At 47.7% G+C, this 16,206-nt stretch overlaps 1 protein-coding gene across 1 annotated transcript; it reads left to right on the top strand.

Moving 5' to 3' along the window:
- The first annotated feature begins 378 nt into the window (after positions 1-378).
- On the top strand, positions 379-5,076 carry LOC139678902 (uncharacterized). The gene is made up of 2 exons (XM_071570170.1): positions 379-515; positions 2,174-5,076. Exon 2 carries the CDS (start codon positions 2,176-2,178, stop codon positions 3,160-3,162), a length of 987 nt encoding a protein of 328 aa, XP_071426271.1. The 5' UTR covers positions 379-515; positions 2,174-2,175; the 3' UTR covers positions 3,163-5,076.
- Positions 5,077-16,206: the final 11,130 nt, after the last annotated feature.

Below are 16,206 nucleotides of genomic sequence, written 5' to 3' on the forward strand. Positions count from 1 at the left end.
AAACTCCCCTGTCTCTTGGGCAAACCAGCACAAATTTGTTCACAAAATAAGGCTGAGGAGCAAAAGCAGCCCCCAAACCTACGGATTCCCTTTTCAGCCATAAAACATGAAGGTACCACGGCTCCTCTTTTCCCACCCCAGCTCGGAGCGCAGGTAGCCCTTCCTGCCCCACGGCCGCGGCTCCGCGGGCCCTTCCACATGGGGAATTATGGCCAGGCAGCTGAGCCACAGGGATGCGCCGTGGCCAGTCCTGCCGGGGCCGGAGTGGCCCTGCCTGCCCCGATGCCACGGCGCCTGCCGGCTGCGGCTCGGGCAGGGCAGGCAGCCAGCGGGTTATATTTAGCAACAGCAACAAAACAGGCAGCGGGATCAGCTGACTGAGGCAGGGAGCTGGCGCATGGGTTAGTGTTAGACAGCACATCTCCCGTGCTGAAAACAGGGAGGAGAGAGCAGGGCAGAGCCGTGGAGCCAGGGGACACAACAGCCACCCGTGCCCCGCAGCCGCAGCCACACAGGTAAGGGGAGGGGGTGGCATGAGCCGGGCTCTGGCCATGGGCTGTGCCCGGGGTGTCGCTGGGAAGAGCCGGGGCGCTGGTAGCCAGTGATGCTCAAGGTGTGGTGGAGGGAAGGCTGCAGGGCTGGGGGTCCTGCCCTCTGGGGGGCTGGTGGGAAGGGGCGAAGTGACCTCGGCCGTGGCAGCGCGGTGCCCAGGGCGGGGGGGATGGCAGCCCGGCTGGAACCGATTCATCCCATTGGAAGAGTTTTACTGTAAATAGGTAGTTTGATTTCCTTTCAAAGGAAGGGCGGGTTGGCAAGACTTGGTTACTGATTGGCGCTATCGTGATTTGTCATGACATGCCCGTGCATATCAGGAGCATCTGTCCACCCGAGCTCAGGCAAGGGCTGGGAGGGAAGGCAAAGGAACAAGCCTTCTCCTTAGGCATAATGACATGAGAAAAAACGAGCAGACAGGAAAAAGGATAATAAAAAGGCCATAAGGTTCAAAATAGGCATCTTCAGCTCTCAGGGCAGCAAATCCCAGCTTGGCTGATTTTACCAGTAGCACCTGAGAAAAACCAGTAAGAGCCAGCAGCTGCCTGGGGAGGGATGGGCACTCTGGACCTCTGCCCTGGGCTCGGCACGAGCTGCTCACTCATACTCTGTGTGTGATCTGCAGCTTTGCAGGGAGGTTCAACAAAGCCAGATTTATTTCCAGCAATGGCAAGCAAGGCATTAAAACAGCTAGCAAAGCACTTTTGTGTTTAATCACACAACAAAGCTATATTGTGCTGGCAGATTAGTCACATACAAATTTCATTGGGAGAGGCAGTAAAAAAAAAATAATCCAGGCTATGTGGTCATTTCTGCCAGAAGGGGAGATAAGCAAAGCACAGGGGAGAGCACTGGAGGAAAAAAATAATCAGTACAGTCAGAAAACACTGCAGCTCAAATTATCTCGAAGTGTTTGCAATTCAATATGTTTAACTGAATAGTGAGAGCAGTTTGGTGGAAATCCATCTTAAAAGAAGTCCGGGATGACTGTTTGAATACAAAGGATATGAATTAAATCCCTTTGACTCTGTGTAAGCACACAGGAAGGGATCTACCACCCCATAACTACATGTATGAACCACTGGCAGAGAGAAAAGTGACCATGTTTGTACAGTCCCACCTACAGCTTATAGACCAGACCAGCTGTAATGCTGCTTTACTTACATAGTGCTCCCCACGGGGGCAGGTCAGCTCCTCTCCTGTCCAGTTCAGCTCTTGCCTGCTCGGACACAGTTGAACTCAGAGCCCTGTTCCAGTGAACAGATGCGTGAGTGTTAAACAAGGAGAGTAGTTTGTGCCTTGCTGCTACAACAGGGACAGTGAAACAAGCTCATGCTCCTGCCCCACACCCTCTCCAGGTGGAAGCACCATTGCTTATCTCCTTAATGAGCCTTTCATTTGCTGCTGCACTTCATCACTTGGCTTCTTTTTTACATTTATGAAGCCAAGGATATAAAAGCACTGCCAGCAAACTTATAAAATGCAATTTTTGCAAGCAGCACTGTTTGCCACAAGAAGATATCGGGGGCTCAGGCAGGATGGAATTCCCAGAAACAAGCCCAGAATTTCTTTACTGCAGGTGGTTTTCACATGCTGATCATGCCTGCTCTGTTCCCTGCAGCCATGGCACCCCGGATCAGGCTGAGCCTTTCAAAGCCTCTCCCAACCATCCGTGAAACCCACGAGGAAGCGATGGAAGATCCAACCAACAACCCAAAGTGCCCTGGAAGCACCACAGCCAGCCCAGACTCCTACTCCAGTGATGACTACATTCAATCCATCTGCCACCTCGCCAGACCCACCTTTCCAGCCCTTCCTGAAAGCAGACATAAGGCTCAGGACAAAAAGACCCTGAAGACCCTTGAAGATGTGTCATATTCTCCAGCCCTTACAGGGACACAGCAGGAAAGGTCAAAATGCAAACTGACCAATTTCATCTCAAATGTGGTGCCACTGGGAAAAGTCCTACCTGCAGAAGCTGATTTTTGGTCCAGGGAGGACCCCCTGGAACAGATTTACACTCACACAGGAAATCTTTGCTCCTCCAAGGCTTCATATGGTAAAAGTGCCGGCACTGGTTACTCCCAGTGCAACTCTTCTGCCCCAAATGGTGACCATTATCCTGCAATCCTGAAAGAAAAAGCCACAGGGAAAAACAGTTTTCCACGAGTTTTCGGTTTTCCAAGGCTTCCCTCCCCAAGGCCAGTTCAGAAAGAAGTGGTCTGCTCAGAGCTGAGGTATCTCAGAAGGGATGAGGGAACAGCTCTAGGGAGTAACCACAGTCAGAAAGAAAATGGTCCCATGTCCATTAACACTGAGAAGCTATCAGCATCCTCAGCCAGAGGGAAGCTGGTGGGAAACCCAGACCTGCAGTGCTCTGTAAGAAAGCAGAGTTTGTTCAATACAGCAGGCAAAGATGAAAAAGAAGGGAGAGAAACTTCTCACTTTGACAAAAATGTGATGGGTGATGTCCCCACTAAGCAGAGATACTTCGAGTCTTTCCAGGTACCTAAAAAAGCCACAATCCACAACTGGATTTCAGAACATAGATGCATCTGGAAAGAAGCAAAGATAAAAGCTTGTTTGCTCCCAGCCATTGCTGAAGTGTGAAGAAGTAGCTGCTCAGAATAATTTTATTCACAAGATATAACCACCCTGTGCTCTAGCAGCTCTTCCTGGAGTCCTCACACAGAAACATGGCTTGAACATGCATGCAAGTCAGGCAGACTATTTTGACCCATCACAACCCTCACCCATGGGCAAAGGGACAATTCAGAGTCTCATCTGCTAAGGAAACAGCAATCAGTTTTCATTTTGGACAGCCAGCAGTTCATAAAGCATCTCCTCCCACCTACTGCCTAGAACTGTCCTGAGCATGAAGAAAAGCTGGAGAGAGCAGAAACCCCATCTGTGCTGGAGAAGCAGTGGCCTGTGGGAACATGGCAATACCAGTGTTTTCCAGCCAATGCCAAGCAGCAAGATGTTGCTCACTCTTGGGGACAGTGATTCAGAAAGGAACATTGTGGCCATTTTGCTCGGACAGTACAAAATGTGCTTTCTCTGCCACATGCATTTACTGGGAAACCCATCGTAGATCCCTGTGTCAGCACCAGGGTCCCACTGGAGAGGTCATCTGGTAGTGCAGTTGCATAAAGAAATATTTCTTCAAAATAATAACAAGTCTTTTTAAGAGGATTTTCTGGAGGGCAATGTGCAGAATATTAGAACTCCTTGGGTGGGGATTTTCCTGTCGCTTACCCTGGCACAGCTCTGTTCCTGTTATTCCTTGACCTACCCATGGCAGCAGGAGAGTGAGGAGCCCTGGGTGGGCATTACCACACCAGTGCTGTGGCTGTTCTGGAGCCAGCTGTGAAGATAGGGATCATGCTGATCTCTGCACTGTCACAGCTGGGCTGCACCCCGTGGGCACCCACGGAATTTGCTGCTCAGATGCAGGAGCCCCATGGACTCACAGGCAGGTCTGAAGGCAGCTTTGGCTGAGGGGCAGCCTGGGGATGCTGCTCACAGGACCTGAGTGTAGAATAATAATTTCTGTGTTTCCCTGCATATCTGTGCTTCTGTATTCTCACCTTCCTGACCATGCTGTCAATGTTGACTGTGCTTTGCCTGGTGCTGTAAGACTGAAACATGGAAAAAAACATATGTGCATGTTACAACCATCCAGCACACAAGGTCTATAACAAACCATGATGTTATTGCTACATGGGATGTCTGTAGGACAAAAAGCATTCCCACACAGCTGTGAGGTCCCAGTGTGGAGTGGTGGGCACACACCCAGGGCATCTCTCCCTGCCACACAGAGACTCTCCATCCAGAAAAACTGTCTGTCCATGGCACTTTCTCCTGTGGGCAGAGCAAACTCAGGTACCTGTGTCTGGTGCCACACTCTCTGTAGCCAACCAAGAGAAGTAGGTGAGAACTGCAAAGCAATACCAGCCTAATTATTACTACTACTAGGAATAAATGTTTTGGCACAGTGGAGAGCACAGGGACCAGCAGCTAGGATGAGAAACAGCTTTGGAAACCTGCAATTATAAAAATACTCACAAGTGATTTCCAAACCACCCTCGAGCAGATTAAATCAGAAGGCAACTTCTGCTCAGTATCAACATGAGTGTAAATATGCTCAAGGATCAAAAGGTGAGAGTGTTTGAGCTTCTCATCCTCACATCTCTTACCTCAAATATTTTTTCTCCTGTTGAAACTCATTAGCACCATGGACGAACCACACAGGAAGAACAAAAGTGAAGGTGGATCCTGCATTTATTAAAGCTGATGGAAAGAGCTGAACCTGGGAGGTGCTGGCCTGCTCTGCCTCCTCTACACCTGCCCCTCCCTTCTCAGGTAAACACTGGGGTTTAAGTGATGCTTGTCCTCATTGCTCTGCTGCCATTTAATTTTCTCTCCATGTGAATATTTAAGACAATAATGCCTAGCCAGTCTTGTACCAACTGCATGTATCACTGCTTTTGACAGAGGAAACAAATAAAATCCTTCCATCCAGTTGCTGTTTCCATTACTGCATTCCAAGGGGCATTATTTTCAGTGTGGACCAGGGCTGGTCCACAGCACATGGGTTGTGACTTGCCACTCAAACACCTTCTCACCCTCCCAGGTTACCAACAGAGCCAGCTCTCAGGACCTCTCCACACTCATTCAATGCCTTGCAAAGCTTTTCTGTAGGCAATGGTTTCCCATGAAACCACCCAGGCTGTGCATCAGCAGCAGGTCCCCCTGAGACAGGCACTGTAGCAAATACTCACCCTCATGGCAATGGCACAAAGGACCTTCACACCTCACCCCTTCTGCAGCTGATGCCCAACACTGTGATGCTTTCTCAGCAGCCACATAATCCTGCAAGTCTCTCAAACACTGAAACCCATCACCTTTGCTCTCCAGAGCAGGTGAGAGCTGCAACTCAGAACACCTGGAGAAAAGTCTCCAACTCTCTGATGCAGGACAGGGAGCAGTGCTGTGGTTGGGGGGACTGGGGAGAGGGTAGGGCTGGGCATTTGTAAACACAGCATTGGTTCCAGAGCAATTGTTAGCACAGTGTTGGTTTCAGGCTCCCTCAGCAGCAGCTGCTACATGCCCGTGGAGCACTAGGAGGTTGGTGTTAGGTGCAGCAAGGTTTGGAGGACTGAAGCTTTGGAGTGAACTGGCTCTTTCTGGAGCATACTTTTTCTTTAGTGAGAACTGGGGTTCTACTCAAGCCACCAGGTTTTGCAAAAGGAGCCAAAGCTGGTGCAGCAAAGGTGGGGACAAACAGAGGCACAGGCAAATTAGTGTCACAGCAGTGGCAAGGCATCAGGGCTGGAGGAGGGAAACATGGGACTGGTGGTGCTGGCAACTCCCAGCAGAAGGGGGATGATGGGTATCAGGGGCTGAGGGATTCCAGCTGTGCAGTAAAGGCTGTGACAGGTAAGAAAAGGAAAGCTGGTTTAACACAGCACAGAGGCAGTGGATGGGGAGGGTTGTTTCCATTCACTTCAGCTACCCTTCAGGTTCAGAGAAATCCTGCTTTAACAAGCACAGGCTTCACCTTTTTCATCATCACCTCTGTTGGAAATGAACACTTGGGTCCCTGTGCAATTAAATATGTACCAGTTCCCTGGATCAGTCAGGTTTGCAGCTGTACATCAGCACCCACCTGCTGCAGGTGCACCTCAGGCTGGTTCGGTGAGTGTGGGGCAGCCCTGTCACCCCACTGTAACCACCACTCTGCTCCTTGGCCACCAAGGGCTCTCCAGAATCCAGCTGAGAGCTGCTGAGGGAGCCTGCAGTCCTACCAAAGGAAAATAAATTGGATGCTGTTGGATGAGATAATGTTGCCTGTTGTTATACAGCGCTTTTCTCCCTGTTCCCCACTTTGGTGACCATCAAACCCCATGGACACACACCTGGGCCATCAGAAAATGCTCCCCCTCTTTTCCTCCACACAGAACAGCCCCTGAGGAATCACCACTCAAGATAAACCTGCTGTCTGTTCAGAAGTGCTCCCAGACAAGAAAGAAAACCTTATCTGGGAATTTAGGTCACAGAATGAGATAAAAGCCATGCTGCTTCCATGACCAATCTCATGGCAGGCTCTGCATTTGAAGTCACTGGCAGAAAAATCTCATTTATTGAGATCATCAGAACTGCTGAAGGGATTTGGATTAATTTGAATGGGGAATTGGTATCCAAATCCCACCGGCAGCTTTCAGTCTCAGCCTTCACAACCAGCTCACAACAAACTGTGGGCTATTGTGCAGTTCTGCCTGCAAACAGTAAATGCATTTGGACACACAAAATCATGCCCAGAATTTACAAACCAGAGCTGGTGAGATAGAAACAAAACTACCCCGCTCTTTCCTCAGATTCTTATCTTTTAAATTACAAAGATACCAATCAGCTCAAACCAAAGGCAAGGAAGGAACAGCTCCACGATCCTTGCTAATGGGATCCAGTGATCAGACCTGTGCAGTGCAGAAACAACTCAGAAACTCCTCCAGCAGCCACAGCACAGAGACCCTCACCGCCTCCAGGAGGGGCCTTTCTGTGCCCACACAGACAGCCAGAAAAAGAGTTGAGCAGCATCTAAAACCTGGGCCTGTGCAGTGTGATTACAGACAGGGACAGGCCACCAGTGGGGCTCTCTCAGCGAGGAATTGCGATGAGCAGAGACAAGATGGAGCAGATCCAAAGGCTGCACACAAACAGGGAGATGCAGGAGGTGTGTGAGCAAGGTTAGAGAAACCAGTTTCTAAAATGGTCTTTAACTCTGAAGTTAGCAGCTATTTTTAAGGGGGAAAAAAGCAGCTATTTTTGATATAAGAAAAATCCAGATCTTAAGGCTCTAAAGAAAACTCCCACCTTTTAAGGGGACCAGACCTGAGCCTGAGGCAGAACTCAAGATCCCTCTGCTTAAAGCAGTGGCTTTGTGGGTAGTGCTTTAGGCTTTCTTCCTGCCCTGAAGTGCCTGCATTTGGGCCTAATTGCTCATTGAGAGCATATTCTAATTAACTTTGAGCCTTCCTTAGTGAAGAACAACAATAAATGGTGTAGAATGAAGTTAAACTGCATTTAGTGACTAAGCAGGAATCCCTTAGCTTTGAATGAAACCTTGACTGTCCCATCAACAACGTGATTAATGGCAAAGGGGTTTGCATTTTGGATTTGCAGCTGTAACCATGGGCTAAACAGAGATCTGCAATGATGGCTGAAAGCTTTTCTGCTTGAGTTTGAGGAGTCAGAGCACTAAACCCCAGCTCTTTGCCTTGCTCACCAGAGCACATTTGTGTTTTGTGGCTGGCACCACTTCTGTGGGCCACAGTTGAGAGCAGGGGTGACCCCTGAAGCACCACATCATGGGCTCGTGGCCTTTCCCCATGCTCTGGGATTCTCAAGTACAATCCAATTTGCCTGACATGAGTTAGAGCTGATGCAAAATACATGTTGTGTAAATACAGAGATATTGTTCCTGGCAATTTTAGCCTTCCTGGAATTAATGGTCTGGAGGCAACACTTCCGAGGACTGTAGAGAAACTGGACATTTTTAAAATACCAGCTAGTTGCTACATAAAATTTGACCAAATGCCATTTAAAATCAAAGGGAGCCTTTAAGTGCTTTGGAATGGGCTTGTAATGGGAATAATTTTCTGCTGCATTTAAAGCACAGATTTCTAATAGCAGCTGAAGAGGGAAATCAAACTATTAGTTTATTTATTTGAGCACATTAGCATTTTGTCAACCATTTCTCATCTTTCCTGTTAAATTAATCTAGCTGAAAGCCCATCAGCCAGCTGAGCTTAGCAAAAACTGTGCAAACCACAACACTTTATCTGCCTGTGCCTCACACACCTGCAGTGGCTTTTCCCCTGGGGATCAGCAGGTCTCTGCTCTGCAGGGAGGGTGGTCACACAGTGAGAGCAGAACTGGCAGCAGGGACACTGCCACAGCTCCTCTAGGGCTGGAGTAGGACATTTGCAAGTCAGCTGAGCTTAGCTGAATGTTCTGCTATTTCTTCCTTGATGACAAGAATGTAGGAGAGAAAATGGTTTGTGCCAGGTGCTGGGCTGCTCTCCACAACTGTGTGAAAGGAGGTTGGAGTTGGGGATGGGGTCAGTGTCTCCTCCCAGGGAACAAGTGACAGGACCAGAGGAAATGGCCTCAAGTTGTGCCAGGGGGTTTAGATTGGATATGGTGAGAAATTTCCTCCCTGAAAGAGCTGGCAAGCCCTGGAACAGGCTGCCCAGGGAAATGGTGGAATCCCTGTCTCTGGAAGCATTCAAAAAACAGGTAGATGTGGCATTTGGGAACATGGTTTAGTGGTGGATTTGGCAGTGCTGGGTTCATGGGTGAACTCAATGATCTCAGAGGGTTTTTCCAGCCTTAATGATTCTGTTCTATGATTTTATATCTTTCCAATGCACTCAGTGACCATGGGTTGAGCTACCCTGGCTTGTGGATCAGCTTCAGAACAGAATGATGCCACATCTCAAGCATCCAGGCTCCGAAGCAACTACACACAAAGTACCAAATTTGCTCTAGATGTTCTTCACATTCCCCCTCAGCTCATGCTACAGAAGCATCAAACTGCACAGAACAAAACTGTGGTGCTGGCTCACAAATGCCCTTCATGGTTCAGCAGTACCAGGCTCCCACCAGGCCCTGTTCAGCTGAGGGCTGAGAGACTGCCCAGAGTGGCCATCCCCGACTCCCTGAGCCTACAAGCCATTCCAGCTTCGTTAGTGGGATGAGCTGGGAACTTCAGAGTGAGGTTGATTTGCCCAGAGCAAAGAAACCTGGACGTGGCCCTTGCTCACAGTACAGCCTGTTGCGAAAAACAGTGAATTAGGGGAAGCAAATTAAGCACAGGCTTAATCACGCCTAGTTTTGAATCCAGAAACACCCAGGTCCTGCTCCAGACTCCAGGTTAGGACAGATGGGTGTTTGAGCAGCTGACAGTGCTTACAGTAAGCAGCAGTTTGGTGCTACAAGTATTGCAGATGAGTTTCTGGCCCTGCAGAGCAGGTAGGGAGAGGCTGGAGGTGGGGATGAGCTGGAGAGGCTGGAAGTAGGGATGAGCCAGAGGGGCTGCAGCTGGGGCTCTGCTGCTGCTCCTGGCCTGGTTCAGCCCCAGCACTCCCTGAAACACCACGGCACCTCTGCCCTGCACTGGCACACAGCGTGGCCAAGGCACATTCGAGCTGCTCAGGGAAAATGCAGCTCTCCTGGTGTGTGGGGTGCAAGGCCCTCCAATCCTGCAGGTATGGTGACATCCCTACCTGGGATGCTGCCTCTGCAGACACTCTGTGCTGCCTCTGCTCAAACCTGGTTTGCTGGAACAAGGGTACACATATGGGAAAGAAAACAGCCTTCTTGCTGTGTAGGGTCAGCTCCTGGAATTGATTGCTGCAGGATGTCAACAAGACAAAATTTAGCAGGATTCAAGAGAGGATTAGACAGTCCTGTGATCAGGAATATTTGTGCAATGCTAACTGGGTCAAAGAAATACAAGAGAAATTAAGCGTTGCGCTTCCCTGAAGGGCTGAGCTGCTACCAGCTGGATTTAGAACAGATTCCTCCCCACCTCCCCTTCCTGGTCTTTTTATAGCAACAAGCAAATAGCAGGATCTATTGCCAAGTGTGTTCTCTTTCCTCAGAAAAATAAAGAATTATCTGCTCAAGAAGTCCTCAAGAGCCAGTGATGACTGATCTGTGCTACAGCACATGGCAGAACTCTCCCCTCATCATTTTAAAGGTAGAAAATGGAAGTTTTCCTTCTCTGCTGCCTCTAAGCCTCAGGTCAACAATTTCTCAGGAAGAGAATGAACTGCACAATAAACCAGCTGTAGATGAGCTGCCTCCACCCTGAAAACCTTTTCTAAGCATAATTAACCCAATTATGTGACTGTGCAATAGCACTAACCAGAAAAACACATGGAGGGAAGAGCTGAATCCAAAAGCCAACACTAGTGGTATTGTAGGGAAGTGTTGGGGGGATAATGGGAGTGATGGTTTCTACCACCACAGAGAGCAGGAGAAATTGGGTCTTGCAACAAGGAAGAAAAGGAGCAAAATCCGCAGCGAAAGAGTTCCCTCTCCAGGTAGGAAGATACACATACCAGCTGCTCCAAGGTGGGAGGCAAGAGGCTGAGGTGCCCAGTATAATCTTTTCCAAAATCTCCTATATCAGTAGAAAGCTGCTGACAAACATCTGTAGTCTTTGCACATTTTTCTGACACTGTAAAAGCGCTCCTGGCTCAAGTGGCCAGAAGGCACAAGGCACTGCATGTGACAGCAAGGGCAGTACAGCCTGCTCAGGGCATCAGTTCACTTCATTAAATGTCACTGTCTGCAGCAAAAGGGTTCTGAGAGAAAAGTCTTGCTAAGGCTGATGCTGGCAACAGAAAATTCCCTGCTGATCTCAGACAGGCAGCAGAAATCAGTGGATTCTGGACCCAAAGACAAAGCCTTCTTCCTCCAGTACACTGCAAACAATATGGGATAGAAAATAGGTCAACATTTAAATATCACCACATTGACAAAAATTTGTGGTGCCCAGTGTCTTCAAAATTTTCATAGTATGGTTTGGATGGGAAGAGACCTTAAAGATCATCTTGTTCCACTCACCTGCCATGGGCAGGGACACCTTCCACCAGCCCAGGTTGTTCCAAGCCCTGTCCAACCTGGCCTTGGACACTTCCAGGGATGGGGCAGCCACAGCTTCTCTGGGCAAACAGTGCTAGGGCATCCCCACCCTCACAGGGAAGAATTTCCTCCTAATACCCCATCTAACCCTGCCCTCTGGCAGTTTGAAGCCATTCATTTTGGTGTTTGCTTCCAAAATTGCCAAGGAAACAAAGCCTCACCAGATCACCTCACCAAATTCAGTAGCATCTAATATAAATTCTAGAAATTCTAATTCAAAATGAACAAAATGTTTTTACTGTTTTCCTTTTTACTGCTCTTCCAGGAATAGCAGTATTTAATATGGTCTCTCCCAACTTTGTCAGACCCTGAGAGCTGGCAGAGCTGTGAGGTCCTGTCTATCAGACTGAACAATGTAATTAGCATTTACAGAACACTTTCCTTTCTCGCCAACAGTATAAGGCACTGAATTTACAGCAGTTTGTCATAGTTTTTTTGGGGAAGTGTTTCTTACTTGGATCACAATAAAAGATTTTACTGCTCCTGGTACAAGCACTCACCTCCTGACCCACACGAGCTCCCAAGGTCTTTCAGCTCCATTGTGCTTTGACAGACAACACAGACTTTGGTATCTTTATGGATCAGGGCCCTTGCAGATATATTTAAGAAGTCATTGCTCTCAGAGCCTTGTACAGTCTGTTCCTGGCCAGCAGTATTTTTAAAATCACTATGTAAACAAAGCAAAGCACTGCATGTATTCCTTTTACTGGGGGCAGGAGGGAGTCAACCCACCTGAGAGGCTGAAGGCACATTGCTCAGCCTGCTGTGGGGAGGGACTCTGGGCAGGACAGCCCATGGCTCTGTGCCCTGCTCAAACAGTGGGACCCACCTGAATTCAGAACAGTTGCCCCCTTGCTGAGCATCCTCAGCTCATGGGAACTGATGGTCACCTGCAGGACATGAGGGAGCAGAACCACCCCTGGAGTCCAGGCTGGGGACTGCAGGTGTGACCTGCTCTGCCCTCCAGACACCCAAGAGCCTTGGGAAATTGCTGTTTATTTCTGCCTTCTGTAGAATGGGAATAACTGTTATTTAGAAAAAGATTTGTGATATTAGCCAAACCTATAAGAAAAAATAATTACACAGAAACAGATTTTTTCATAACCAGCAATGAATCACAGAGGTAAAAGAGGTAAAACTGTGTCTCAGTGCCAGGTGCTTCTTTCTCTTGATTAATTTCACTGGTTCCTATAGGACATGAGTACTACAAGGACAAATGTAAGAAAAAGGCTGGCTGACTACGGAGGATGATGTAACTAGTTGAAACTGCAGTTTTCACACCATCAAATGTGAAAGCTTAATTAAATTGTACAGCCATGCCAAAGACTGGACCCAGGAAAATGTGAGCTCAGTTCAGTGGAAGGTGAATGTCCATGTTGGGAGCTGCAGGTCAGACTCCCCCTCCTGCCTGCAGAGCTTCAGTGGGGCAGCCCAGGTCTCAGGGAGGGCAATCTGTTCCACAAGCACACGTGGTAATGTCATGTTTTGTACTCCTGATTATGTTTTCCCAGTGGAGTCAATGGAAAATTTCCTGTTGGCTGTCTTGAGCCAAGACCCAAACTTCTACCTTTTGTTCATGTCCCTCCTCCCTCACTGGTCCCTGGATGAACAATTCCACCTAAGGGAGAAAATGCTACATGGAGTAATCCCAGCCCACCCTGCAGTCTGCTACCTAAACTTACACCAGAAATATTTCTAGTTTTCTACATGCAAGCATTTGCAGGAGTACCCCCCACCAACACAGGGGTCCAGCCCCTCAGAGGGCAGGTGAGACAATGAACTTCCATCTCTCTCCCACACTGATTTAAAACACTGAAAATACATACATCCGTGAAGTAAGAAATTGAAAATCAAACAGCAGTTTGAAGGATAAGAATTCTGGACTTGATCTTCTCTCATTGGGCAATTGATGTAGACTTTTCAGTGGATATAGTTGCTTTTATTCACTGGAAAACTATCCAGCTATTAATCCAGCACTGCCAAGCCCACCATGTCCCCAGGTGCCATATCTACAAGTCTTTTAAATCCCTCCAGGGATGATGGCTTTACTACTTCCCTGGGCAGCCCATTCCTATGCCTGACAATCCTCTCCATGAAGAAATTTTCTCTAACATCCAATCTAAACCTTCCCTGACACAATTTGTGGTTGTTCTCTCTCATCCTGTCCTTTACCTGGGAGAAGAGACTGACACCCACCTGGCTACAACCTCCTTTCAGGGAGTTGCAGAGAGTGATGAGGTCTCCCCTGAAGCTCAGTATTTAGAGGTATTAACCAAGACGGATATTCAGTGTCTCCCACGACCCTTGTGAGTGCACAAGTCTAGCAAGAACTTGGTTCCCATCATCCCACCATGGAACCAGGCTGACAACAAAACACTCTCATATGTTCCTGGAGTCTGGCATGTTTCTGAGCCCAGAAAACTACAGAGAACAACTAAACAATTAAAACAAATACACACAAAAAAGGTGTAGCCTCATCAACCAACTAAACTGTTAATAGCAACAGCCAAGCCACAAGACATGAAGCAAGAGACTTCACCCCACAGTGCTCCTGAGAGCCACTCACAGGCAATTCCTAAACTCCTCTCTCTCACTGCTTTATCTGGGAGAGGTGGGAGGGCAGGAGCTGGCTAAAAGAAATGCTTAAGGATGGTTAAAAGAAATCCTTGTGCATCTCTCAGCTTTCCCCTGTCTAATCTGTGTCTTGGTTGTGTCTACCAGGGTCAGCTAAACCAGCACATGGCTTGGGTCAGGTCTTAAAATACAACAGGCCTTTGCCCTCTTTAGCAGCAGACTCTTAACCTACATGATATTTTTTGAAAAGGAAGAAGGGAAATCAATAAATCCAGCCTCCAAAGACCTACCAATATCATTAGTCACAGTAGAGAAACTACTGCTAAGTCACTATTGGTACCCAAAAGGAGCAACTTGTGCCTTTAACTAGGAAAAAACCTAAAAGAAACCCAGAAAAAAACCCTAGAAAAATCTAGAAAAACTAACCTGAACTAACTAGAAAAGGTGCAATTAGATGAAGCTTAAATCTTTGTGGTCATTAAAACCCAGGAGGGGGGTATATATGTTTTTATTTTCAGTAAGTTATGTTTATTAACAGTAATATCTAGTATTTTTTAAAGAAAACTATACTGTCCACTGACAAACCAGGAAGGTTTAACCACAACATACTATTTTATCTACTAAAAACTGATAATTTGTAAGAATGCTAGGCTCATTTTGGAATAAGAAAATATTCAAATGCACCAAAGGTCCCCATAGCTTAATTAGCTCTACTGCTTTCCACACAAACAGAATAAGGGAACATTTAGAGAGTGAACAATTAGTGCCTTTGGGTCAGGAGAGGAGGATGAAAAAAGCAAGAAAATAACCAGCACACTCACCTTTAATGAAGTATTTCTTCTCTCTAAAGGTCACTCCCTGTACCTTGCTTCTTCTTGTCCCTTCCACTTACCTTTTTCTCAGTTTCTCCACCTTCCCCCTCTCTGTCTGGGCTCAGTTCTGCTCCTCTGCTCTCCCCATGTCAGTAGAAAAGACAAGCCACACAGTCAACAGCACTGATTTGGGAAATTCCCACCCTAGAAGGCACAAACACATCTTTTCTTCTCTCACTGAAGAGCCAGTGGATGTAGGGCATGAAGGACCAGTAGCTGGGAGTCTGTCCAGAGCAACTTGTATTCAATTGTATTAAAACAGCTGTAGTTACTTTACTGCAAGCTAAGAAAAGACAGAATTTCTCCTGAGGAGCAGAGGCCACAAGCTCAACGTTGAGTTTTCTATGCTGTTTTCTGTGTAGGAACTCTGGAGAGCTCACTGGCCTCTCCATTACTTCTGGCCCAGTTTCCCCACAGGCAGTTCTCCCAGTAACACCTGCTAACATGGCACATCAGTATTTAAGAGCTTGAAAACTCCAATTTGGAACTGTGTAACAACTGTACTCATCTAAAATCATACATTAAGTAGATTAAATGCAGCAAATGAAGGCCCTACTGAATGATTTTGTCACTGAGGTGTTTTTCATTCCCATCATGACAGCTGGATTTTTAACTCCAATACTTAATTGGCATGGACATTATCAAACCAACGGCTGCCACTGGGAAAATTCATCCTGGGCCTGAATTCCCACAAATCCTCCCAAGAATAGCTGTACAAGCCCTGCTGTGTGGATGGCACTCCAAGCCGTTCAGGCTGTGTGCACATGAAGTCCGTGTTTCCCACACCACCTAGTGGCAACCCTGCAAATGTGATGGGAATTAACATCCCACCCACCAGACAAAACCAGAGAAATCATTGCCGAGGCTGCAAAGGGTTTGTCCCACTGCTGGGGATTTGCAGCTGCTTCAAGACAGCACATCTTAAACCTCCAAACAAGCTGAACGCTCTGGGGCCTGCGGAATTCATGGGAATGCTGAGCTGGATCATTTATTCCATAGCAAGACAGCACAAACATTGTGGTGCCAGGAGGGGTTTTGTGTGCTGAATTCAGGTGTTTGATGTTTGCTGCTGCCAGTCATGGGAACAGCACTTCAAACAGCAGAGTCTGCACTGGCACAGCCACTGACACAGAAGCAGCACCTGTGAAAGAATGTGGTTTGAAATAAACTCAGGACAAGTTAGCAGAATCTCATTCCTGAAAAAGAAGGTGGAAGAAAGCTTCAATTTGTTCCCCTTCCATGGTGAATTAAGGGAGTATGTGAATCCCTTCCTGCTGCCAGACCCCAAGCTTACCTTGTCCTTTCTGCAGTGGGAAGAGGAAGGCAGGAGGGGGAGCTACAGGACCCAGACAAACCTGTGGGTCTCCAGTGCACCACAGACCTCATTGACTGACCTGGGAAGGTCAGAAGATGCCCAAGGGGCTGAGACCTGAGTAGGTTTGGACAGGGGCTCTTCACAAGCTCATTGCTGGTCACACCTGCACTTTGCAAC

The sequence above is a fragment of the Pithys albifrons genome, chromosome 15 (genome assembly GCF_047495875.1).
Source record: "Pithys albifrons albifrons isolate INPA30051 chromosome 15, PitAlb_v1, whole genome shotgun sequence".
Classification (NCBI taxonomy): Eukaryota; Metazoa; Chordata; class Aves; order Passeriformes; family Thamnophilidae; genus Pithys; species Pithys albifrons.

Bases quoted from the DNA above. Each gene is read 5' to 3' on its own strand.
- LOC139678902 (XM_071570170.1), top strand. From the start codon at position 2,176: ATGGCACCCCGGATCAGGCTGAGCCTTTCAAAGCCTCTCCCAACCATC.